The sequence below is a fragment of the Sus scrofa genome, chromosome 15 (genome assembly GCF_054392235.1).
Source record: "Sus scrofa isolate SSC_HxYL_T2T_F1_AM1 chromosome 15, Sscrofa_HxYL_maternal_Yorkshire_Landrace_v2.0, whole genome shotgun sequence".
NCBI classification, from domain to species: Eukaryota; Metazoa; Chordata; class Mammalia; order Artiodactyla; family Suidae; genus Sus; species Sus scrofa.
The window spans coordinates 41539742-41566293 of NC_139397.1; the positions used below are offsets into that span (position 1 = coordinate 41539742).

Sequence of the window (26552 nt, forward strand, 5' to 3'; positions counted from 1 at the left end):
GAAGACCAAGGCATTAATATGCAGGGAAGTAAAACATGATATAAAGTTCATAGTGCAGGAGTGAAAGGAAGAACACCAACGCATCAGTCAAACATGATCATCCTAAGACCTGTCAAGAGAAAGTTTCAGCAAAAATACACCTCCTGCATGGTGCATGGAAGGCTAGGGGGATTACATCAAGTCCTACACAAGACACACATCAGAGAAAAAATCTTTTGACAAATGCACTGAAGAAAATGAGATTTTATGCATCAGAGACCTATACATAAATCATTCTGAGGGCTGCCCAATGTTTTTTTGGGGTGTGTGTGAAATTTAACTCTCTCCCAAAGCCAAATGGAGCCCAATCAGTTTCTGAAGTCTGTCCCAAAAATAAAAAATGTATATTGGATTCATAAATGGCAATCGGTTGGTTTCTTCCAGTTTAATAACATGTTGATGCAGTTTTTATATTTTTTTTTCCCAGTTGCACCTATGGCATGCAGAATTTGCCAGACCAAGGATCAAACTGGTAACTGGCACCACAGCAGTGACCAGAGCCACAGTGGTGACAATGCTGGATCCTTAACCCACTGAGCCACCAGGGGACCCCTTGACTCAGTTGCTTTAAAATGGTCATTTCTAGTCACATAGACCAGACAGTTCTAACTGGTTAGCAGGCATGGTGATGCTAGACCATCATTGCATAAGATGCCTCAAACTTTCCTGCAACTCTGTAGATGAGAGTCCATAGCCATTGGTTAAGTCATTGGTTGAGTCCATACCATATACAAAATGCAGAGATGTCTTAATAATCACACCAGTCTTATGCATCAGTCATTGTCTTCACTTCTTTGTATAGATGAGGAATTTAACATTTGAAGAGATTAAGCAGCTTGTTCAAAGCCACATAGCTAATAAGAACTGAAGCCTGACTGTGGGACCCCAGGGCTGAACACTGGCTGGGAGTGGAAGGAATGTCGATATCATAGGAGGTGTTTGAGACTTTGCCTTGACACAGATCCTAACTGACTCCATTCTCTGTGCCATTCTCAAGCTGCAAATGGAAACATGAAGGCTCATTACTTTTGCGCAGTCCAGCCAGAGCTGCGGGAGCAGAAGGCAGGTCCCAGGCTCCCAAACAAGCCCTCTGTCACCTAGATTATCCAGACTGTGCCCACGCATGGCGCTGGTGCCAAGTTCACGTCAGGATCCTTCACCCATAAGTTAGTTTTGTTTGCTGTGTCTAAAGACCTTGCCAGAGGGTCTTCTCTCAGTGCTGACTGGCTGTAATCTCTCTCAGGCATGGTGCCCTCAGAACCTTGCTTCTTTCATCTCTGAATGCTTCCGGGAAGTACCAGCACAAAGCTTCCTTTTCAGGTGGAATTTCTTAGGTTCTAAGAGCAGCTGGCATGAGGGAGAGTGACTAGTTAGGACAGAAATGACAATCTGTACCCCATGAATGTGATGGAGGATCACGCCCCCACTGGCACAGTCAGCGAGGGTTTTTAGCAAAGTCAGAATACACAGAGGTGCCCTGCCATCCACATGGACCTTCTGGGATACAGACAGGGAAAGTGGGAGGGGCAAATAGACATGGATGAGCAGCTGGGACCATCCAGTTCTCACCTATGGATTCCAGTGGGCAGTGTGGGCACAGTGGGAACTTTATTCACGGCCTTTGGGTGCCTGGATGAGGACAGGACAGCTGTGTAATTCCACAACCATGAGAGAGGCTGGAAGAGTTTATCCCTGTTCTGGAAGCATTTAACCGTGAGGGAGGCAGGAAGCATTTCAGTCCTTGTCTGAAAACTTACATTCCCCAAACCAGTGAATATACACATTTCCAACCAAAGCACCTTGAGCAAGAAAGCGCGCCCCCCCGCCCGGGTTCTCTGGCAACACTGTTTATGGGTGAGAATTGTGGCTCTGGACCTCTTACAGAATCTGTGTTACTAATGCTCCACAAGAACTTCATTACAAAGCAAGAGGAATTGTAACCCCCCAAACCATTCAGACACTCAGACTCAGATGCGCGCGTGCACACACGTCTTTAAAGAGATTTCAGGAAAGCGAAGTTTGCAAATAATATGACAAAGAATGCCTTTGACTTGGCCTTTATCTGGTCCACCCCTGGCCTTTAAGAGCATAAAGCAGAGCTAGTTGGAGAGGGTCAACCGGGACTCTACCTTGGACCACATCCAGTTTCATTCTAGCCCGCCCTCCGTGAGCTGAGCTCCCCATTTGACATCCAAAATGCAGGCTTCCCTCTGGCCTTTGGGCCTTGTTTGATACTGGGTCTCTCAACTCTCAAATCTCGAATTTTCACAAGGGACTTTTATTGGGCCAATCCTCTGGCTACACACATTCGCATTGCCTGAGGAAGAATCAGTAGTTCTGGTTCTGGTATCTTGGGTTTTAAATCTGATCTTGATTAGCTGCCATGGCGACCAGTGTGTGTGTGTGTGTGTGTGTGTGTGTGTGTAGATTTGGCATTACTCGGTTTAGTCAAAGACAGCCAATGGGAGGATTTTTTCTGTGTGGTTTCTTAGAAGTTACAAGAATTGGTTCAAATATTTACATGGTTAACATGAATTTATTTTGTTCATCAGCTCAGATGTCTCTTATCGGGGCCCATGTTCTGAATATCTGGATAGTTTCCAAAGACAGGCTGGTGGCCATTACTCTGACTTCTAGGGGGTTGAAAATATTCTTTCTGTATATGGTGAAATGAGTCAGAATAAAGCAAAAATGGGCTGATAATGTCCACCTACGGTTGATCACCTATCCTGTGACAGACACCTTACATTCATTGAATCTCCCAGTAGTCTGATGCGAGAGACAATGTTATCTGCATTTCGAGGAAACGTCAACTGGAAGTATAACAACTGGTCCAAAGGCACAGGCTAGTTCTTGTTGTTGGAGCCGAGATTCAAAGGCAGGTCTTTGTGGCTGTGAACCCCTTGCACTTTCTAGCATCACTCCAGCTCCTTTGGAATAATTTTCATACACAAACGACTGTCAGTGGAGAGCAATGACCTCCCACATCACCCATGATCATTGAACAATCACTTAGTTCTACCAAAACAGGCCAGTCAATGAAGCCAATTAATTCTGGGCAGAGAGTAGGGTCGGGGTGGTCTCTGGATCTTACCGGAGGGGCCCTGGAACACATGCTCACCAGTAGTGGATGGGAAAATACACACAATTCATCTTCTGCCTATTTTAAAAATAAGGGCTTCTGTCCCAGTGAACTTTCTTGAATGAGGGCACCATTTCTCATGACTTGCTGCTGTCCATCTGTCCCCTCCATCTCCTGTCCCTTCCTGGGTGGGTATTCCAGGCCACTTCCTGATGAATGAAACATCCCCACTTGTGGCTCCTTCCCCCTAAACTTTTGGGAAAATAATATGCTATCTTCCATCCAAACAAACAAACAAACAAAACTACTCTTTGGAGTTCCCTGGTGGCCTAGTGGCTTAAGGATCTAAAGTTGTCACTGCAGTGGTGCCAGTTCAATCCCTGGCCCAGGAACTTCTGCATGCTATGGGTACTGCCAAAAATAAACAAACAACCAAATAAATAAAACACCTGCTCTCATTTCACTGGCCAGCAAAATATCTAGCTCGTTTGCTAGAAATAGAAAGGTACCAGGGAATAATTTGCTGATACTTACACCTTTTGTTTTTCTTTTTAAGGGCTGCACCTATGACATATGGAAGTTCTGCTCCAGGGGTCTAATTGGAGCTACAGCTGCTGGCCTACACCATAGTCATAGCAATGTCTTATTGGAGCCACATCTGCAATCTATGCTGCAGCTTGTAGCAACGCCGTATCCTCAGCCCACGGAAAATGCAAGGGATCAAACATCTTCATGGATACTGGTTGGGTTCTTAACCTGCTGAGCCACAACAGGGACTCTGCTAATATTTGTATATTAATTTCTTTAATTTTGTTGGTATTTCATATGCAATAGCAATGTTAGCAAAGACTACATTCACCATAGGGAAACCTGCCATGTATTCAATTTAATTTGTTGTATTAGTCTATTTATTTGGGTTTTGTAAAACTACTTGCTCTTTTCCAAGATTCACCTATTGATTTACTTCATGCTTTCCTATTATCTTCCTTTTCACAAGCTATCTCAATCCTGGCTAGAATTAGTGGACTATAAATAACTAATAAGCAGCTATGATAATCACCTGGAAACTGAGATCTGTGCTGATCCGATCTGTCCAAGTCTGACCCTTTCAGTTAGAAAATCCTGCTTGGGTCGAACCTGCATCCTCCACCTACAGAGATAGCATTTTTTCTCTTATTCAGGAGCTTGAGGACTGGAACTTGAACAGCCTTTGCTTCTGACAGCCAAGAAGAAAGGAAACGTCACTGCAAAAATAGCATCTTGCCTGCAGCTCCCAAGGACAGAGTGGCCTGGTTACAAGGCAGACACCTCAGCAGAGGCAGACAGGTAGGTGGTCTCTGGAGGAGAGGTGCTCCCCTACCCCGCCTTGGATCTGCTCAGAAAGAGTGGGGTAGGGGTGGGAGATGGGAGTTACTATGGCTGCTCCCTGCCACTACTTATTATTGTCATCACAATCATTCCATCAGTCATGACCGACATGCTTACACAAGCCCTGCTTCTCTCAAAGCTCACGCTTGAGGTGGGGAGAGAGACAGGTTAAAAATATTAGAATAAGATGTGATACGTCCTCTTCAAAAGGCAATTGTAGGAAACTATGGAGGTGTTCATTCTTCTGGAAGGGCATCTGTATTTTAGAGTTGTCTATTTTTAAGTGAGTTGCAACAAGGGAAACTCACTACCTCTTCAGCTACTAGATTCACTGGACTGTCTGATAAATACGGTCCTCATGGATCTTCAAATCAATGGACATCACTCTTCAGACTGACTGTTTCATTTTGTTCAATTGCTATAACAGGCTTTCTGATACAGTGGACCCCTAACCCTCTCTAATGTTATTATAAGATTATACTTTAATACAAATTACATAAAATATGGGAGTTCCCCTCGTAGCTCAGTGGTTAATGAATCCGATTAGGAACCATGAGGTTGTGGGTTCGCTCCCTGGCCTTGCTCAGTGGGTTAGGGATCCGACGTTGCCATGAGCTGTGGTGTAGGTTGCAGACATGACTCGGATCCCTGCATAGCTGTGGCTCTAGCTTAGGCTGGTGGCTACAGCTCCAATTAGACCCCTAGCCTGGGAACCTCTATATGCCGCGGGTGCAGCCCAAGAAATGGCAAAAGACAAAAACAAAAACAAAAACAAAACAAATTACATAAAATAAAAATGAAATCAAGGATGTATTCCCACAAAAAGGTAAGTAAAGAGATAGGACTCTGTCTCTTAAGATATTTAAAAATGACATTATTAATGGGAATACTTCTGAAATAATCCTATTTGCCGTAATGTGGATGGACCTAGAGATTACCATATTCAGTGAAGAAAGGCAAATGCCATATGATATTGCTTATATGTGGAATCTAAACAAAAAATGATACAGATGAACTTATTTACAAAACAGAAATACATCCACAGACATATGGGTACCAAAGGTGGAGCAGGGGGAGGGATACATTAGAAGTTTTGGATTAACATACACACAACTGTATGTAAAACAGATCACCAACGAGGTGATCTGTATAGCTACTGCATATTACAGGGAACTCCACTCAATATTTTGTAATAACCTGTAAAGGAAAATAATCTGTAAAGGTATATACATATAACTGCAACACTGGGATGTACACCTGAAACCAACACAACACTGGAAATCTACAATACTTCATGTGAAAAATAAAAGGAATAATTCTTTATTAAATACAGTAATTTATAAAAATTACTTAAAATGTGAAAATTGTACCCCATTTCTCTGGGTGCACATGTAATACATATTATATTTACCTGGACCCAGATCTTTAGGCAACAGATTCTATTTTGCAATGCATGGTGTTTTAATTCCGGTATATCCCTCTTCCTCTATTCATGGATGAATGAATCTTTCTTTTTAAACTCGAAGAATTTAAACTCTGTCTCTTCCAAAGAGCTTTGTATTATGGAACATATTAAGCGGTGCTATTTGGGAATACTACTGGTTACCGACATACACATTTAACATTATTCCACAGTGTTTAATTTCAAATCACTGCTGACTAAAATCTGCATTACGGGAGGAAGATATGTGAGTCTTATAAGGCAATTGCCATAAATTTGTCTCTGCTACCATGTTATTTTTGTTGAGTAGAACCCCTTTAAGTGGAGAACTGTGATAACACAGTCCCAACCTCCTTACTGGAATATTGTGTACAAACAGAGGGCCAATTTCTTCCTGTAGCACAGCCCACAGCTAGACTCAGTCAGAACCTAGACCTTTGAACACACAGTCTTGTTTCATATTTTTCACATAATGATGGGTGAGCGAAGTTTCTATCTATCTAGGACATTTTGCCTTTGCCCAGCCATTCTGCCCAGTCGTCACCTTGTAAAGCACAGAGGCACCATATTTGCAATCTCCCAAATGAGGTATAATGAACCCTCTTTCCTCAGCCAGGTCATTAATCCAACAATTACTGTTTGGAAATGCCTGTCATATTATCTTTGGTCACATACGAAGAACCTGTTCTTGGTGCCTCACTTTGTGGCTAGCCCTTGAAAATTGTTTGCTAGGAACAAATTAATCAGGCATCGTACCCTCTCCCTTCCCCTGAAAACTCTGGTTGCCTCCTCCAGTTTAGCCCATTCAATGCCCACCCCTCAGATCTGTGGGAACCCAGACTCATTATAGGATCTGTGGGGCTGTGGTTGTTTTTCTCATGCCAATCCATTTGCGTGGGTCACTATTTCACTTGGGGGCTTACATAGAGCTATTCCTATGAATCTGTGTGGTAGGAAAGGATAGCTTTAATGATCTATGGGCAAAAGAGAATCCCTGGCAAAGGCATCAACTGCATGGCTTTCAAATTTGTAATGATGGAAAAGTAATTTCAGAGAACATTTCTGTTTCATTGCTGTGGAATGAGGCAAGCAGGGCAAATCCTCAACGTATCACTATTGAACACTGACTTCCTGAAAAGCCAAGATGGAGTTTCTTACCAACTGGACTCTGTCATCCAAAATAACCCTGTTTGGTTTCTTGGAGAAGACGAGCTCACGTGGCAGCTCCATGGTGGTTCTGCGGATGAAGGATCCAGTGTTGTTTATGCTGTGGCTCAGGTTTGATCCCTGGCCTGGGAACTTCCATGTGCCACAAGTGTGGACAGAAAAAAACTAAGACTAGCTCACATAGACCAACATTTGGAGGGATCAGAACAAGATGGAGAGAATAATTTCTTTCTCTAAGTTCTAAGAGATGATGCAACAAAGAGGAAAGAGAATATAGATGCATGAATGATCACTTCTCCTTGAAGCAATTGATGCACAAGTGTCACATTGGGCCTGGGATAATAGTTGAACTGAATCTTAAAAGATGAAAGTTTTCGGAAGAGGAGAAACTTGTGTTGAGGGGGCATGGAGGGGATTGAAGGAGTACTCCAGGTGATGGGGTTACTACGAGTTTAAAGACTTAGAGATGGAAAAGGTCATGGCTATATTGTGCTGTGTGTGTGCGTAAAGAGGAGAGATGCTCATACAGAAGCCACCATGTGGTGTCCATGCTACAGCAGAAGGACTCAGAGATGCACCTGTGGAATCATAACCAAATTCATAAATTCCTGCATGAAGTGAAATAGTTTCCTAGGGCTGACACACAAAGTGCCAAAACTGAGTGGCTTAAAACAATATTATTTCTTCATAGTTTTGGAGGCCAGAAGTCCAAAATCAGTGTCAATAGGACCATGTTTTCTCCAGAAGCTCTGGTGAAGATTCCTTCCTCACCTCTTCCCATTCCTGGTAGCTCCTGGCACTCCTTGCTGACCCTGGTTTGGAATTGCATCCCTCCAGTCTCTGCCTCCTTCTTCATAGGACCTTCTCCATGTTTCCTGGTGTCTCCTCTGTTTATCAGAATGCCACTCATTGGGTTTAGAGCTCTCCCTACTTCCAGGAGGACCTCACCTCAAGATCCTTAACTACTTAACAAAGAATTTATTTCCAAAAAAGGGCCAAATTCTGAGGTTCCAGATGGATGTGAATTTAAGGGATGACTATTCACTTCTCTGCAAGTCTGTGTGCAAGTTAGAAAGTGGCCACAGAGATAGTTTAATTATGTAGACTCTCCATCCACTGTCACTGAATAGAAGAGGGACTTGGATACGTTGAAGCATTGAAACCAAGTACATGCCTCTCTTATTTGCTGATCTACTTTCTATTGGGCATCTTTCCCCCAGAGAAACTTATTCTGTCTTCAGTAAAACTTTATAGAGGCAAGTAAGCCTCCTCCTTGATTATCTTCACAAGCCTCTTGCAGGAACTTCTTAGAAAGTAGGGCTTCTGTACTTACTACATTATTACTCACATTAAGATCATATAGATTCCTAAAAACCCTGAACTTATGAAATAAAAAGAGGCTTACAACAAAAGTATTATCCATTGGTATCCTTTTCATCATCCTTAAATTTTAGTCATTTTCCCCCCTTTTTTTGTCACACCCATGGCATGCAGAAGTTCCAGGGCCAGGTATGGAAACTGAGCCACAGCAATGACCCAAGCCACAGTAGTGACAATGCCAAGTTCTTACCTGTTAGGCCACCAAGGAATTCCCATCATGCTTAAACTTTAAACTCTTACAATACTGTTGCTGGTCATCTCCTAAATTAATAAATAATATCCAACATTAATATCATCAGCTATCTTCTTGTCCAACACATTCAAAAGGTACTACATTTTCCTAGTCTTCTGTAATCCTGAGTTAATTATAATTTTCTTAATTTGAATTAATGGGCCCTCGAAGTCCTTTGACCATATAATTTATCATCCAAACCAAAATATTTTTGAGAGTGAAAGGGGACTTAGTATAAAATTTACACTAGAATAACAAGGTAAAACAAGGAATGTACCTGAACAAGCCCAAAAGGTGAATCAGCCAATATACCCATCCAGCCTTATCACCTATGTCCCCAACACAAGTCCTGTGATTTAGCCAAACATATGCGTTTCTGTTATTTTATGGGCAAGTAAAGGATAATATATATATTTTCTCCAAAACTCAATCTCATGACTCAGCGACATACTCAGCTCATATGTGTTGGAAATGATATAATATTTACTTATTCACAGCCAGTATTTACTGAATACCTACAATGTGCCTAGACAAGATTCATGCCTTTGAATAAGACATATCCTTAAAGGCTGAGAGAGTTTACATGACTCTGAAGATGTACATAGGGCCAGGACTGGGGCATAGATACCTTAATTGCAAATCCTGTGTTCATTCCACTTGGTACCTCTCTTAAAAGATTCTGTAAGGTCGCATCAGACAGGGTTGATTCTTGAGACTTTGGGCCACAACATGTTTGCTCATGTGGAAATCTTTGTTAGGTAATAACTTTTTTTTTTCAATTATCAGCAAGTTGTTAAATACCTGTTGGTAGTAAAACAAATTGCCGAACAAGCTTGAGCTTCTGGTAATGTTAAAAGTCAGTATTTCAATGGATGCATTTTGACTGGCTAGCCAGCCCATTTTGAATGGACTAAACAATGCTCTGCTTTTACCTAATATTGCCAAGAATAGAGGCTTAGACGTGATTCCTGAGATTCTTAGCCTCTAGCAAGATGTCCATTATAAGATTCCATCCTACACCAAGGTCCCACCTCTTATTTTGAAGATATGCCAAATGATTTTCCTTGGAACTTATTTAAATAAAATGTCAATGACTAAAAATCTGCTAAGTGTTAAATTCCAGGCCTCTGGGTAGATTATCTTGTTTCCAGACCCTGTTACATTTTCTGTCATGTTACTTAGTAACCAGTGTGTACCTGTCAAGAATGGCAGATCCTTTAACCATACCGGTACCATGCTGAACAGCATCACTCCCAAGAGTTTGGGAAATGGTTAGCCGTTCAGAGCCACAAAGGACCCACTCCTCTGCTTTTACTGGGAGTAACTAGCACATTATGGCCTCTGGACTTGACAGATGCCACTGGCCTAGAAAATGTACAGGGAGCATGAGCAGGGCTATTCTGATGTAACTGTCACCTTACACCTGAGGGAAGAACAGTGCCTTCTGGGATTCTGACAAAGTCTTGGTCAGCATTCACAGCTACATCAAGTAAGGATTCAAAGACTACTAATTGACATTGGGGTCTGTATAGATTGATACCTCAATAAATTCTTTTTTTTTTCAATTTAATTTTTATTTTATATTGGAGTCTACTTGATTTATAATGGTGTTAATTTCAAGTGTATAGCAGAGTGATTCAGTTTTACATATACATATATCCATTCTTTTTCAGATTCTTTCTCCATATAGGATATTACAGAATATTAAGTAGAGTTCTCTGTGCTACACAGCAGGTCCTTGTTTACCTATTTTATATTTAGTAGTGTGTATCTGTTAATCCCAAACTCTCAATTTATCCCCCCCTTTTCCTTTTGGTAACTATAAGTTTGTTCTTTAAGTCTGTGAGTCTATTTCTATTTTGTAAATAGATTCATTTGTATCATTTTTCTAGATTCTACAAGATCAGCCTCCATGAATTCTTGCATCACTCTGATGTAGGTTTCATAAACTTTCCCAGAGGTGGACCTCAAGGCTTAGAGGAATAAAATGCTGTTCAGGGTGACACCATAGTAAGTAGGAGGGATTCAAATGAAGATTTGCCTAAATCCAAGGTTCATGCTCCAAATCTGTTCCTAAAGGAGTGTTTTATTAAGTACTCTTAAATGAAAAGAGACTCAGATGAAAGGATATAATCCTGATCCAGTTTGAATCAGAAATCCTCCTTCCCCATCATCTTCTTATCTAAATCCATGGAGCACAGACAGCATTGTATCCAGTGTTAGATAAACAAAGGTAGTTCTAACTGGAAAACAATTAATTCACAGTCCACTCTCTTTATTAGTATTCGGTCTGTGAGAACTCTGATAAGTAGGGCCCAATTATTTCCAAAATGTGCTAATTTATTTTCTTTGACTTCTTTTTCTTGTTTTAAATGAGGAAATCACCCAAGTCATTGAACAACAGAGCAACACACTTAACAAATCCCTAATACGTTACTTTATCAGGGGTCATCCTGATTAGAGAAGGAAAAGAATTATGACTGTCTCAAAAAATGGTGAAGACTACTTTCTAAGGAAGGCAGCTGGGAAAGCGGTATTATTAGCAAGGAGGGGGTGCCTTCATTGATTAGGATTGAGTCTGGAACCAGAAGGACATGAGCATTGGACTCACATAGTCCCTTTTCAAATCTCACCTAGAGCTGGCTTCATGATTAGCCCCATGAATCCTATTGTATCATCACTTCCTTTTTTTCCTTTTTGGCTGCATCTGCAGATGTGAAAATTCCCAGGCCAGGAATTGAACCCACGCCACAGGATCCTTAATCCACTGTGCCACCAGGAAACTCCCTTATTTTCTCATTTTTAAGTGGAAAGTCTCTCCTTTGCGGGAGTTCCTGTTGTGGCTCAGTGGTTAATGAACTGGACTAGTATCCATGAGGATACAGGTTCAATCCCTGGATCAGTGGGTTAAGGATCTGGTGTTGCTGTGAGCTGTGGTGTAGGTCACAGATACGGCTTGGATCTTGCGTTGCTGTGGCTGTGGTGTAGGCCAGCAGCTGCAGCTCCAATTCGACCCTTAGCCTGGGAACTTCCACATGCCACGGGTCTAAAAAGATTAAAAAAAAGAATCTCTCCTTTGTAGGGTTGATAAAAGCAATCAGCAAAAATGTGAATCATAGTAAAACGTGTTTCTAATATGTCTAAAAGGTGAAATCCCATCAAGTAGTGCCTCTCACTGAAAGGTTATGTCTACTGTAAAATGTTAGGGTCCAGCTTGGTCATTATGTCAGTAGAACTATGTTGACTGTTTCGTGCACTCAAGTAAGACTTTGGCGATTAGTAACAGAACCTTATGATAACTTGGCATAATGTATATTTTACTGTTATTGTCATATCTAACTCCAACATCAAGATTTTAAAACAAAATAAATGGATCAAAAATCTTCCAAATCCTCTAATATCTGTCAGAAAGGTTAAAAAAAAAAAAACTCTGGAAGATCATAATTTATAATTTAGGAAAACTCAAAATGAAACATGCTAAGATTTAAAGATATAGGCATGAATATGTACAAATACATACACAATATATACATTTAAATTTATTTAAAGATGAGTACATACAAATATTTACATGTGTAAAATATATTAATATAATTTAAATACATAAATATATGTCCATATATATCTTAAATAATATGTATACATATGCATGTGTACATAGATGTGTATATATAACCTATATACATATATATGTATATAGGCATACACACATATATCAATGTAATCTGCCAATTCTAGCTTTAAAAGTAGAGTGACCTGATAAAAATGCAGACTTTTCATTCATACCTTTACATTTCAATAAGGTCATCTGTAAGGTTTCAAGTTTCCAGAAGAAAGGCTTACAAGACATTCTCATTGATTCTGTACATACCTCACAAAGTTTTATAACTGAGCCATTATTTTTAAATACCTCTCTACCAGGTTACAAGAAGAGAGATTTTTGTCTTTTCTTCAACGACAATTTGGCTTTTCATTATACAAAACTAACAAAGCCACTTACGAAATTGTCCTGGAACAGTTGTAGAAGTGATTCATTGAATGACATTCCATGTCAAAAAGTCCAGCACCCCATGTGGAATGAGGTGGGGGTGTGTAGAGGAACCAGCAGCCACAGATCAGAATCTCCACCAAAGATAGAATCCCTACTAGAGAAATGGATCCGGGTCCTGCTGGGTGGCTACCTCTCCCTCCCTGGGATATTCAGAGATCAGGTGACCTGGCTCAGCCACCTTGAGCCACCTGCAGATAACACATTTATCAATAATGGCAGCCTGGGGATTTCTGGACAGAAGTGACAGAGGGGAGCTTACTTGATGGAGTGGATACCAGAGACAGACCTCCAGGTAGACCACGGCTGGCAAGCACAGGATGTTCCTTCAATTGTTCTGTGTATTGCGGTGTCTCTGGCTTGGGGCTGAGTCTGTACACAACCTCCATTCTCAAATCCCCACACACCTACAGCACTCATGTAAACCAGTGTCTGAAACATCACATAACACCTACAGAAGTGTGCATGATTTAGGGGCAGCTGGGGGGAGATCCAGCCTGGAGATCTTATACCTGTTCAGAGGAAAAATGGACATGCATCATGGGCCTCTTCCCTGCTTAGGGCTCTCCTTTCTGTCACCCACACTCAGAATCCTTCTCAGCCACAGATGTGACCACACCCAGGCAGCTGAGTTGTTTAGAACAGGGCACTGACTTGTTCAGGCTTCGCTTCTCTGTCCTCATGAGTTCCTTTGACTTGGTTTCAAAGTCTCTTAATGGGACTCCAGCCCTCACTTATTGCAGTGTGTCCCAAACGGGGACAGACAGGACATCATGGCGGATGAACCACGGCAAGATCAAAAGAGCTAATGGGAAAAAATCCATGGCACTTACTGTACCAACAAATAAGAGACTTTATGTTCCCATCTGTACGCACATCTGTGGGTATCATTTCATTGTGTACATTTCCATTTATTTATCTTAACCTTTGACTAAGGAGTTCTATATTCTACTTCTTGAAATCCCCTTGATTTATTGTGTGCAGAATGTGCCAAGCAGATGCTTGATATCCTAAATTATAATCTGATAAAACAGGACGTTAGGGGTTCATGACTCTTTGGTACAGATTTTGTTTGTTTGCAAGAACATCTCCCTTCCCATCTGAAAGATCACCTATGATGTTCGGGTCAAAATCATTCCAGCCTCATTCTTATGATTCCCTCTGGCTATTTCCAATACTTGAAAGCAAACAAACCCCCCAAAAGCACGGTTCCCTTTTTCTACAGATGCGTGCTTTAATTTCCAAATAATTCTTCAGTCCTTCCTCTGTTAGCAAATTATTGTCAAGGTAGAGTCTACACAAATTCAGTGCCCCCGTTTAGCTCATTTCTAGAATTCAGAAAGCCATTACAGCTGTGGGGGTGCCATAGGTTACCAAGCAGTGGGAAGATGCTGTCCCACACAGACAGGGCAACTGGTCAGATTTGAAACACAAAATCAACCCCTGCTCACGCTCTTATTTTGCTTGAGCTTGCTCCTTTTATTAACATTGAGGCAACTGAAACTGGAAACCGTACTTCACAGGAATAGAAATTTGTGGTTTCTATGTGATCCTTCTTGCCTTCGTTATCATTAAAATAATAAACTTAATTAAGCCTACTTTCCTTTGGACTTTAAAAAACCAAACAAAAAAAAAAACAAAACAAAAAACACTTGAGAGACTCTTAGCCTCCATGAGTGAGGTCCCTGCCAGCCTGGAATCTTTCCATCTGGCTAAAGCCAAGCAGACACTTGGGGCTTCTGACTTTGGCCGAGAGCCCTTTGCTTGAGGCGTCAGTGACTCCCCCAGGCTCCTCTTTCAGCTCTTCTGCTGCTAACAGAACTCTGAGCTAATTGTCTTTAATGAGTGTGGGTGGGAACTATCATTGCCTGTTACCACAAGGAGATCTTATGGTCTCCTCTGAGTATTCAGTTTATTAAAAAAAAAATGACTTATTAGTAAGCTTGCTTTACATTTTGTGTGCAAAACTCAGAAGAAAGGAAGCTGAGAGCCAGGGTCCTCTGGGTAGCTTCCCAGGTGTATCATGTGCACCTGCCTGAAAGAGGAAGAGTGATTACATCCTGCATTTATTTAGCACTGTGTAAGCTTACAGGTGTCTATTCATTAATGGTCCACATGGTGGTTTTCAAAGTGGGGTCCCTCACTGGTAGGACCAGCACCACCCAAGCTGTTGCTATAAATGCAGATTTTTCAGACCTACCACAGACCACATGGATCAGATGCTCAAGATAGGGCCCAGCAATCTGTGTCTTCATAAGCCCCATGGGGCATTCTGATAACGTTTATTTTTAAGAATCTCCCCTTTACAGATCACATGCATTAAGTACACTAACTATACCTTCTTAGCCAAGGAGGAGACTGAACGTCCTAGGGTTTTCCTTAATTCTTAAAATCACAGAATCTCTAAATCTCTAGTAAACTTTCAAGCCTGAGATAATCTCTGTTAAAAAGAAAAAGAAAGAATATTTTGGTAGTGAAAAACTAAATGAATAAAGTGTAGTGACTGCTTCTTTGTAGTAATTATACCTAGATAACACAATTCAATTATTTACAGAAGAAAATATAATGCTTTGGTACATGTTAAAGCTGAGATATTAACTCCAACTTCTCCTGATCTGAGGAGTGAATCTCTAAAACTAACTGGTTTATAAACATTGGAAATACAATTATAAGGCAGGTTTCCTGTGAACCACTAAGTACCTTAACAATGAGATTAATTTAAGAGCAGTGGATTTAGAAGAATTAATTTTAAGCAGATCATCCTTCTTACTTTGATATCAGCAGCTGGATCCTTCCCATTACAAATGCAACCAGTTTGTAGGAAACTGCAAACATCTGCTCTCCTGCAGAAGCATCCATGTGACTATGAACCCTGAAGACTCCCTGTCCATGTGATGTGTGTACATGCCACATACGTAAGTGGGTGGAAGGTATTTACTCCTTAAAGAAGCTTAACCCCACGTCTAAAGTTCTCTGAAACATTTCAGCAAATTCTAACACTAAGGAGGGAAAACAGGTGGGTGTCAGTGAGGAACATCCAAGGGCTAAGTGTAGAGCCTGAGAGCAGGAGGCAAGAAGCCTGATTCTGAGGTGAAGATCAGCTGTTGCTCCCACAATGCTGGCCAGTGGTTCCCTGCTCCCTTTTCTGCAAAGCTTCATCCAGTGATAAGAAAATCTAAGGTTAACAAAAATGCTTCTCACAGACCATGAGGATGATTCCAGGGAAATAGGAAGCTGTGGAGTTCCTGCTGTGGCACAGGGTGTTAAAGATTGGGCATTGTCTCTGAAGAGGCACAAGTCATGGCAGAGTTGCAGGTTTGATCCTGGCCTGGAATAGTGGGTTAGGGATCCAGTGTTGCTGCAGCTATAGCCTAGGTCGCAGCTACAGTGGCTCAGATTTGATCCCTGATCCAAGAACCTCCAGATGCCATGATGTGTCCAAAAAAAAAAAAAAAAAAAAAAAGGAAACAGGAAACTCTGAAGACCTTTACTTGTTTGTTCTAAACTAGATCCATAGTGAAGCTCAGGGTTTATTAGTGTGTACTTCCAATTTTTAACCCAAGGGATCTGAGTAGGGAAGTGTAGTGTAACAAATGCAAGGGGCCTGGAAGGTTCTGGATGTACGCCAGCCAGGAATCACTCCATGTGGTTCAGTAGCATTTTCAAGGTCACACAAGTAACAGATGGTAAAACAAGGATCTGACCCTAATGAAAAGCCCTTGTACATCCCTTCGGCTCCACTTCTGTTGAGCTGGTGAGTGGTGCTAACTTGTTCTTTCCTTGGTGGTTTCCATTACATCGGGGCAAGATTCTAAACATGCCAAGCTCTTAAATGAGTTTATAACAATGCTCAACTACAAAATGGTTATATTACAAGTTTAGGTATATGTACATGTGAGAGAGAATAAAGGAAAAAACTATTAACGAAATCTTGAAAAATGTCCTTAATAGCATTTTCTTATATGCAGTCTTTGTTATTTGACAACAAAATAACAAAACAAAACAATTAACACACAATGACTTGGTCTGTAGCTAAAAAAGGTAAGGTGGTGCTAGTAGATTACAATCTCTAGCCAGCCTCGCTCTCCAGGTTTACCTTGTATAATTGGCCAGAGAAATCTTATAACTAAATTTATTCATTTGTGTGTCTTTAATACTTATACTATATCTTCCTTTAAGACTCACTTATAGCATTTCTCCTAAAACCAAGCAGGACCCTGATGGGCCTTCCTAGGGCAGACCCCTGTCCTCCTACCCATCTTTTTTGGGGGACGCTTTTTAGGGTTGCACCCGAGGCATATGGAGGTTCCCAGGCTAGGGGTCGAATCAGAGCTGTAGCCACTGGCCTACACCAAAGCCACAGCAATGTGGGATCTGAGCCATGTCTGTAAACTACACCACAGCTCATGGCAACACTGGTTCCTGAACCCACTTAGTGAGGCCATGGATCGAACCCATATCCTCACGGATACTAGTCAGTTTCATTACAACTGCACCACAGGAACTTCCCCCATCCATCTTATTTGCAGAAAAGCCTAGCCTCCTAGGCCTCCCCTGAGTTCCAAACAGCAGATTTAATCAGGAGAGTGAGAAAATGCAGCAACAAAGGAAAGGAGTCATGCAAGATAAACAAAGTCAAGGACCTTTAGTTCCTCCTCAAGGGCTATAGAATATTCTGAGCCATGTCTTTGAGCTGTTTTGCAGAAACTGAAGCCCCCACCAGGTAGAAGAAGTTAGCAGTATGCTGCCCACCAGCACATCAACCCTAGATGGCTGGAACCAGAAAGTTCACGATTGAGATTCCTGAAACATCACTCCATCAACTCACCGCTATCAACCAGTTAGAACTGGGCATGAGCTGATCATGCACCCTGCAGCCTCCTCCCTCACAAGAGTCCTAAAGGGGTCTTTAAAACCCCTTTCTTGAAAGCCATTGGGGACTTCAGGTCTTTTGAGAATGAGTTGCCCATTTTCCTTGATTAGTGCCCTGTAATAAACATACTTTCTTCTATCATAACCCAGATTTGCTGTGAGTTGAGCAAGAAACCCAAGTTGAGTCAGGTAAAACTCATGCTGTGAATGCTCCTTCTTTCCTACCATTTCTTCTTTCTTCCTTCCTCCCTTTATTGAATGTTTACCTATCAGGCATATAGCCTTGTATAGTTTCTAGGAAGCCAACATAACTTGAACATGGTCCTTGCTCTTTCAATTCATCCAAGTTCCTCCCTCCCACATACTCCCAAGCAAACTTTGACAGCTTCGTGCATCAGAACTGCCATCAGTGGTACTTGGACACATGTGCCGTGTTGCAGCCTGTCCTTAATGGTTCTGCACATTCACAGAAGGTATTACCACATTTTCAAGCCCTTTGCTATGCCCCTCACATAGCACAGTGTTTGGCATTTAATGAGAGTTTAAAAGATATATGTGAGTAGTAATGAGATTCTCACTCTCAAATTGTTTTCTGACACTGGTAGGCTTAAAATACTGTATCAGACAGTGATCAATATTCAGGATGTTTGAGGCCAAATTGGCAGAATAAATGCGTATAAATCACGAAGATCAGAGAGCCTCTCCCGGAGAGTTTAGAAGGCACTCAAGGGTGAAATCAGGGAACTGATGACCTAAATGTATTAATCCATTGTTTCAATTGACCTTTGTGTAAGAAAGGTGCTAGGAAGCATATGCAAGCCTTTCATATTGATACAGACTCCGGGAAGCTACCAAAAGTCACAGACTGTCCTATCAAACAGGCTGGAGATTCTATAACAAAAGACTAGATGGCTGATGTTTTGGGGAGGTGGCAACATGATTTTATAAGAGAAAACTCTAAACCAGATATGAATTAATTGCAGTCTATTCAGATTGTGTTCTTTGGAGGTACAAGAAGAGGAAAAGATCCTGATTAACTTGCAGGTGATCCACTAGGAGAAACATGGATGAAGTGTTTGAAAAGTGGAACTCCTTATATTAAAGTACAAGCACCAGTGGCCATCTTTGACATTTCAAAGTGAGGAAAAGCAGAATGAAAGGACAGACTAATGAACACAGAGGGAGGATATATGTTTGGAAAACTTATGTGTTGTATGTAAGAAACACGAACTTCATGAAGGTGTAGACACTGACACACAAGGGACTCAGGACTCACAAAGTCACTTGCGGATGTCACAGGGACAGTGTTTCTTCCTGAATTTCCTCAAAAATGACCAGTAACAGGATGCTGGTCTCTGTGGATTTAGAGGTTCTTTTGTTCAAATACATCTGTCCACATTTTAACACTGGCTAGACTTGCTATTTGGACGTTTTTGGCAGGTCTACAAGCCAACCAGGAAGAGATCTGGTATGTGCTTAGATTCTGAAAGTCTCACAATGTTTTTCCCCCAAGACACCTTTGTACCTGGTGATTTAGTGAAGTGGGGACTCTGGCTTATTTGCATCACAGTGCATCGCTAAGTGGCTGCTTGGTGGCCTCATTTGTGAACATTCCATTCAGTGCCAGCTCAGAAACTCTACAAACTGGATTTTTAGAGCATAAATATTTTCTGTTGTGCCTTGGGTATGTATAGTTCCAGGATTTTTGTTCTGAAGTAAACATTGAAAAATAAAATAAATCTCTTAAGCACTAGTGAACTGATATCCCATCCAGGGCATGTGTTATAACTGTTTTACTTGGTTAATCAACTTTAAAAAATTACAAATGCCATATCATCTGAAAATTGAAGGTCTTCAAAAGACTATTTAAACATCTTCAGGAGCTTTTCTACTTCTGTGATTGATATACTATCCCTTAATTAAGTCAATACTCAGAATTGATGTCTTGGGGTAGCTGCCTTTTTCCTGAAAAGTTAAACCATTCAGAGAGATTTACAAAACTCTTATTTGGTTATTGCTTTTATCCATTTATCATGATTAACTCTGGTGAATCTATTAACTTATTTGTAATTATAAATTTAAAAGAAAAAAGAAAAAGAAAAAGTCTCAAGGTAACTTATTCATTCATTAGCATAATCTTGTAGAAATACCACTGAATATTAGCCACAACTCAGATTTTGTACATATTCATGAAGTTTTTGGTAAAATACTCTGAGCTTCTGTTTGATGGGTGTTCCATAGGCCCATGTAGTTTCAAAGTTTTAACACTATTTTTAACATATAGAAATACAGATAGATATTATTGGTACTTGCACCCTTTATATTTTATGTATTTATATTTTCTTTTATATTTTAGCTGCATGTGAAATAAATAATAGGGTTTAACACTCTTCTGGAGTGAGTCTGACAAAGTTTACATTCAAGGTGAGAAAAGTAAATCAATTTTGTGAAAACTGGAAAAAAATCAAGTGTTATAAAAGAGAATTAGCACAGTTTTGCAATTAAGCATTTTAGGAATAAATCTTAGTTTTGTGTTCTGGCACCACTGGTATCAGGCTGTGTGAGCTTGTCTTGGTCTCTGTGAGCCTCAAGCTTATTGTGTTTTTAAGAGGATGTTGATAGGGAAGCTCCAGAATTTATAGAATAACACATTTTATGTATGTAAATGACATTTGTTACTAATGCCAGGTGCAACTGGTGTTCGGTAGCTGTTAGTTTCCTCAGTAGTGATATGGTTGGATGCTTGTTTTTTCCAAATTCAAGCCTTATCACTGGGCATCGCTTGGCATGATGCTCCTGCCCTTTGTCACTGGGCCAGTGATGATCCATCCATAGCACTGTTCTCTGCTCCCTGTTTGCATCTGATAGGTTGATCCCAAGCTGCCCCACCCCCCACCCCCCAGGGCCCTGCAGGACTTGTGAATATCTCAGGGGAAGCTTAGCTGGAATTTACCACCTCCTTCTGTGTAATGGTTCCCTGCCACACAGCATCTTTTACCTCCCCTAAAAGGTCAAGGCTGTTTCGAGGGTAAGGTAAGGCACAGGAACAGGAATAGTCTCCTCTCCTCCAATCCTAGAAGTCCTCGTAATTCTGCAGTCTAGGGAAACCATCCCCTAAGAAGTTCATGCTCTATGTCCAGTAATCACAGGCTTGGAGGCTGCAAGGCCTGACCAGACGGGTCCCTGCCTTTTTAGGGGACTTGGTGTTTCATAGGAGCTCAGGTAAAGCATCAGGGGCAGGAAAGAGAAAAAGGCCTTGTGCCAGCTGTTCACAAGCCCAGAGAAACTGTCAGTTCTTGAAACACATCCTGATACATATGATAGGCTGGAAGGCTAGGTCCTATGGTTCCAAAGAAAATGAAACTCAGGGTTTAAAAAAAAAATTAGACAAAAGAACCCCAAACTGCAATTCATTCCAAAAAACAACCAGTTCTGATTGAAAATGACAAAGAAAATGAATAACCCCACACCTCTGTCTCCCTCTCAAGTCAACATAAAACCTTAAAATTGTTCCTCAAAATGGAAGGTGTGCTCATTTCTCTTTTCAAACTAAACACAAACTAAAAACCTCATAAATTTATGGGAGCTTCAAAATTGAGAAAGAAATAGAATAGTCCCCAAAAACCTATTTGTAAAAAATGAAGACAATCCATGCTCTGTCTAAATATTATAACCTAATATTACAAGCAACTCAGAATAAAGATTACCATTATAATATTCTCCAGATTCAATCTGCCATAACTAATCTTAATCCTCAGTTTACTATGACTTTCAATTAGGAATAGGGACAGGTTGGTAATTAGCAATTAACAATGACTCTAAAATAGACCTTTTTTGTTTCCAACAGAGTGGGACCAACCCATAAAAATGCATGTGCAAATAACAGCAGTTTGAAAGCATATTTGGGGTTGATTTAAGGGGTAAAACGACTAGGGAGATTATGAGAAGTAAAGATAATGCTATCAATTGCCAAATCCTCACATTTTATGTACATTTGGAAAAAATACATATCTAGGGATGTTTTCTCCCTAAACTAAAAGCCACATGAACTAACAGATTATTTTATTTGGTGTGTCAGTTTCTGAGGTCTCCTCTGGGTACCTTTTTCTCCCTGCCTCCACCTCCCTTTCCTCATCTCATACATTGGGAGGAAACTTTCACTTACCTTGTGAGGTCAGGAGCTTGAGTCTAGGCATGAGGAAGGACATCATTTTTTTACACCTTGGAGCAAACTGTCCTTTACTTCCAAACTGAAGATTGTTTATAAAGGCAGAATTATCCTAAATGTTACATTTGTTTTATATTTTAACCCTTTTAATTGTTTTCCAAACTTGGATAAAGGTGGTTGAGCATAGGAGACTTACAGTCAGACAAGACTGTGGATTCCCAAAGCCAAGATTCATCAACGGGGCAACTTTTGTCCAATTACATAACTGAGCTCATTCCATCATAACAAGGTATACAAAGTGCCTGGTGCATTAAAAAAAAAAAAAAAAAAAAGCAAAATACACACCTGCTCGGTCAATCAATACATGGTCATCAACAATCAGATTTGCATTTTTTTTCTCTTTTTCTAGATGAAGGCCCATTCAATGAACTCCCCAATTAACCAGAAGAGGAGGGAACAATAAACTTTTTGCAACAGACATGCTAATTTCCCTCAGGATGGGAGTCACGCTGGAGCTAGGACCTGTGTGTGGTCTAATTATTTCAGAATAGGCACTCAGCAGCTGGAAAACCACCAGCGACCTGGCTATGGGAAAGTGAAGGAAACATTCACTGGTTACCATGATCACATCTTAGCTATATTTATCAGATGAGAAAAGACGTCCTACCCAAATGCTGTCTTCTTGCTTGTACTGTTTCCAGTTGCGCCCCGTGTCACTGAACATCAGGCTGTAGCTCGTCACCCAGTCCGAGCTCCCATGTCTCCCCTGTGTAGCCACGGCTGTGATCTCCACTCTGTTTCCCAGGTCCATCTGGAGCCACTGCTGAGCATTGGAATCTGCTGGGGACCAACCACCAGTTCCTGGGAGAGGATCAGAGAGAGAAGATTGTAGCCACATCTTACAGAACCATGCCTTTCACACCTCAAAGAGGACAAAACAGGGTTCACTTAAGGTGTCTGTATCCCCAAATATGTAAACCCTGGTACCTTTTTGACCTAATTTCCATTCTCCTCCTCCCCTGAACTCTCTTTCTTCTAAGACTCACCTCAAATCCTGTTCCCTCTTTGCTCAGTTATTAATTTTCATCTTCTGGATTCCTAGTGTGATTTGTTTTCTATATTAAAATTTTTTTTACCACCTTAACTTTTCACATGTCTGAGACCCTCTGCCTGATGGATCTCTCCTTCCTTCCTTCCTTCTTTGCTTTCTTCTTTCATCCCACCCTTTCTTTTCGCTGATCCATAGCTTTCTTCAAACACATGCTGTGAACCCACTGTGGGCTGGATGTTTTTCTTGGGATGCAAAGATGCATGATCAGACTATTCCCTTGAGTGTGTTCATTCATTCAACAGTTGTTCACTGAGCACCAGGAGTATGCTGGCGCTGAAGAGAGAAGCGCACAACAAAAATGTGTACTATGAGATGAAAGACAGCCTTCAAAGAGGTAAACACAAGATATAATAGGAGCACAGAGGACAGAATGCCTCGGTGGGTAAGCAGAAAGGCTGCATCCCCAGCCAACAAGGTGAGATGGAGAGAAAGTTGGAGAGACCCACCAAGGTCAAGGTTGCAGCTTATGCAATGACTCAGAGAGGCAGGAGAGAGGCTACCCCCTGGATATCCCTCTCGTCCCATATACTGGACACATGGGCACATTATAACCATAACCTGAGCCTTTGGGACCTAGAATTTTATTACTTGACACACTGGAACTTTGTAGATCAATACTAACTCTTGCTTCTTTGTTCTGTTTTCATGTCACATAAGAATGAAGAGGTCATAAATAAATATTCCTCCAAAGAAGACATATAGATGGTCAGCAGGCACATGAAAAAATGCTCAACATCACTAATTATTAGAGAAATGCAAATCAAAACCACAGTGAGGTACCACCTCACAATGATCAGAATGGCCATCACTAACAAGTCTACAAATAACAAATGCTGGAGAGGGTGAGGAGAAAAGGGAACCCTCCTACACTTTTGGTGGGAATGTAAATTGGTACAACCACTATAGAAAACAGTACAGAGGTTTGTCAGAAAACTAAATATAGAACTACCATATGATCCAGCAATCTCACCCCTCAGCATATATCCAGAGAAATTGCTAATTCAAAAAGATAGTCACCCCCATGTTGACTGCAGCACTGTTCACAATAGCCAAGACATGAAAGCAACTGAAATGTACATCAACAGATTAAGACAACATGGTACATATACTCAAGGAATACTACTCAGCCATAAAAAAGAATGAAATGATGCCATTTACAGCAACCTGGATGCAACTAGAGATTCTCATATTAAGTGAAGTTAAGTCAAAAAGAGAAAGACAAAAACATATGATATCACTTATATGTGGAATTTATTTATTTATTTATTAATTTATTTATTTATTGTCTTTTTGCCTTTTCGAGGGCCGCTTCCTGCGGCATATGGAGGTTCCCAGGCTAGGGGTCAAATCAGAGCTGTAGTCATCAGCCTATGCCAGAACCACAGCAACACGGGATCCGAGCCATGTCTGCAACCTACATCACAGCTCATGGCAACGCCGGATCCTCAACCCACTGAGCAAGGGCAGGGATCAAACCCACAACCTCATGGTTCCTAGTCGGATTCATTAACCACTGCGCCACGACGGGAACTCCTTATATGTGGAATCTAAAATATGGCACAAATGAATCTATCTACAAAACAGAAACAGATTTACAGACTTAGAGAAGACACTTGTGAGACACAAGGAGGAGAGAGAGAAAATGGGGTGGACAGAGAGTTTGGGGCTAACAGATGCCAACTATTACATTTAGAATGGATAAGTGATGAGGTCCTATCCGATCACTTGTGATAGAACATGATGGAAGATAATACGAGAAAAAAATGTATATATAGATGTATGACTGGGCTACTTTTCTGTACAGCAGAATTTGACAAAACATTGTAAATCAACTATATTTTAATAGCTTTTTGTTTTAAAATTTAAAAAAATAATAAAGAATAGAGGTCAATATTCATTCTTACTGACCCAGGAGTTCACAAAACGTTTGAATCCTAAGTGGAATCCATTGAAGAATACCTATGTCATGGGTGGGGGTGGGGTAAAGCAGCCCCTTTGGTAAGAATCTTGCTCAGGGCATCAGGTTGGGTGACTCACTGAATTTTTACTGTAGAGGAATTAACCAATAAATCTCTTTGTATTTCAGCCTGTGTCTTGAAAATCACATTAGTGTTGTCCCCTCTGCTTTCTCACCATCTCAGGAGGAGCTAGTTGGACCCCTTTTTGTTACTGAGGACTTTCTGCTCCCTGGCTGGGTCCCCACTCGATTTGGGAGGGGCAGGTGAGCCAAGGGGCAGAGAACATGAGGTGGGCCCCACCCTGACCATATCCTGCAAGCACATCCTACAAGTTTTGCATTGATTTTATCCTGATAAATAATGAGGGCTATTAAATTTTGTTGATAACAATTATTTTTTTCACTTCCTTTAGAAGATTTCAATGAAGGGAAAGATAGCTACTACTGTAGAATGTCTTTTATTAAGTGTTTTGCAGGATGTGAATTCAGGGGCATGAGATTCACTGATGCTCCTTCTCCCTTCCATCTGTAGTAATAGGACTACAGAGCATGCCCAGCTTAACTACACTTCTCTGCTCTCAGTACTAGTGAGCTATGGCCCTATGGACAAGTTCTTACCAACAAAACTGTGAGTGCGGGGAGCTCCCTGGTGGTCTAGTGGTTAGGATTCAGCCCTTTCACTGCAGTCCAGTTTCTTTCCCTTGTCTGGAACTGAGATCCCACATCAAACCGATATACACCAAGGCCAAAAAACATAGAAATTAAAACACTATATAAGCCAAAATCTAACCAATTTCAAAATTTCAAAAGTTGAAACTACAGCAAACATCACAATATCTAGAAAAATAATGTATTATTTAAAAAACATGTCAGTGGGAAGATGATGTGTCTCCTTCAGGCCATCGGGTCTCTTCCCCACTTGGTTTCCCCTTTGACCAACGGAAGGCTGCAGCTGCCAAGGACCTAGAAGGCGGGACCACAGCAAGGAAAGATCCATGTTCTTGTACCATCATGAGCAAACTGCAGTATGAACAACTAAACATATATTTTGCTGTAACTATTGTGTATCGGAATCTATTTGATCCTGCAGTTTCATTTACTTCATACATATGCACTATCCTGTGGCATAAATCAAATAATTCCCATTTGATAGTTGGGGCAACAGAGATCCAGCAAGTTGAGAGCACCTGGCACAGGATCCAGGCACAGATATTTGAGACTATTATGTAACAGTAAAAAGGTTTCTAAAAATACAGACAATCAATAAGGAAAAAAGCAGAGGAAGGAGATATTTGAGCAGAGATTCTGAGATGCCAGGTCCAGAAGCACATTTTTTTCAATCAACCCCTCATCTTCGCCAATATATCATGATTTCCAATCCATCCTGCCCTCTCCCAACTTCTCAAAACTGGCAGGGAGGCTCAAGAAGCTGGAGACAGTACATTTCTGAGAAATCTACAATTACTCTGAGCCTACTCTTTATTTCCACGCAGTTCCTCCAGCTGCTCATTACATGAGACTTCTTTACTCTTAAGTAAAAAAAAGCAAGGTTGTGTAAACTATATGACCCCAACAATATCAAAAAAATGTGTGTGATTGTTCCTTCTGAGAGAGGAAAATATGAATGACTATTCTTTTATGCTTTTTCGCAGGTGATGTATTTTCTATTTAAGCATCCCTTTCTCTT

The 26552-nt window shown here is 40.9% G+C and overlaps 1 protein-coding gene across 3 annotated transcripts in view; it reads right to left on the reverse strand.

The window, feature by feature from the left end:
• Nucleotides 1–26552, reverse strand: part of CNTNAP5 (contactin associated protein family member 5) — an 865075-nt gene that overhangs the window by 626251 nt on the left and 212272 nt on the right. For all 3 annotated transcript variants that reach the window (XR_014829313.1, XR_014829314.1, XM_021075830.2), the window contains exon 3: nucleotides 22465–22658. Coding sequence is in view for 1 of the 3 variants with exons in the window: in XM_021075830.2 (XP_020931489.2) it covers nucleotides 22465–22658 (194 nt within the window). In the remaining 2 variants the exon portion in view is untranslated. The remainder of the gene's footprint in view (nucleotides 1–22464; nucleotides 22659–26552) is intronic.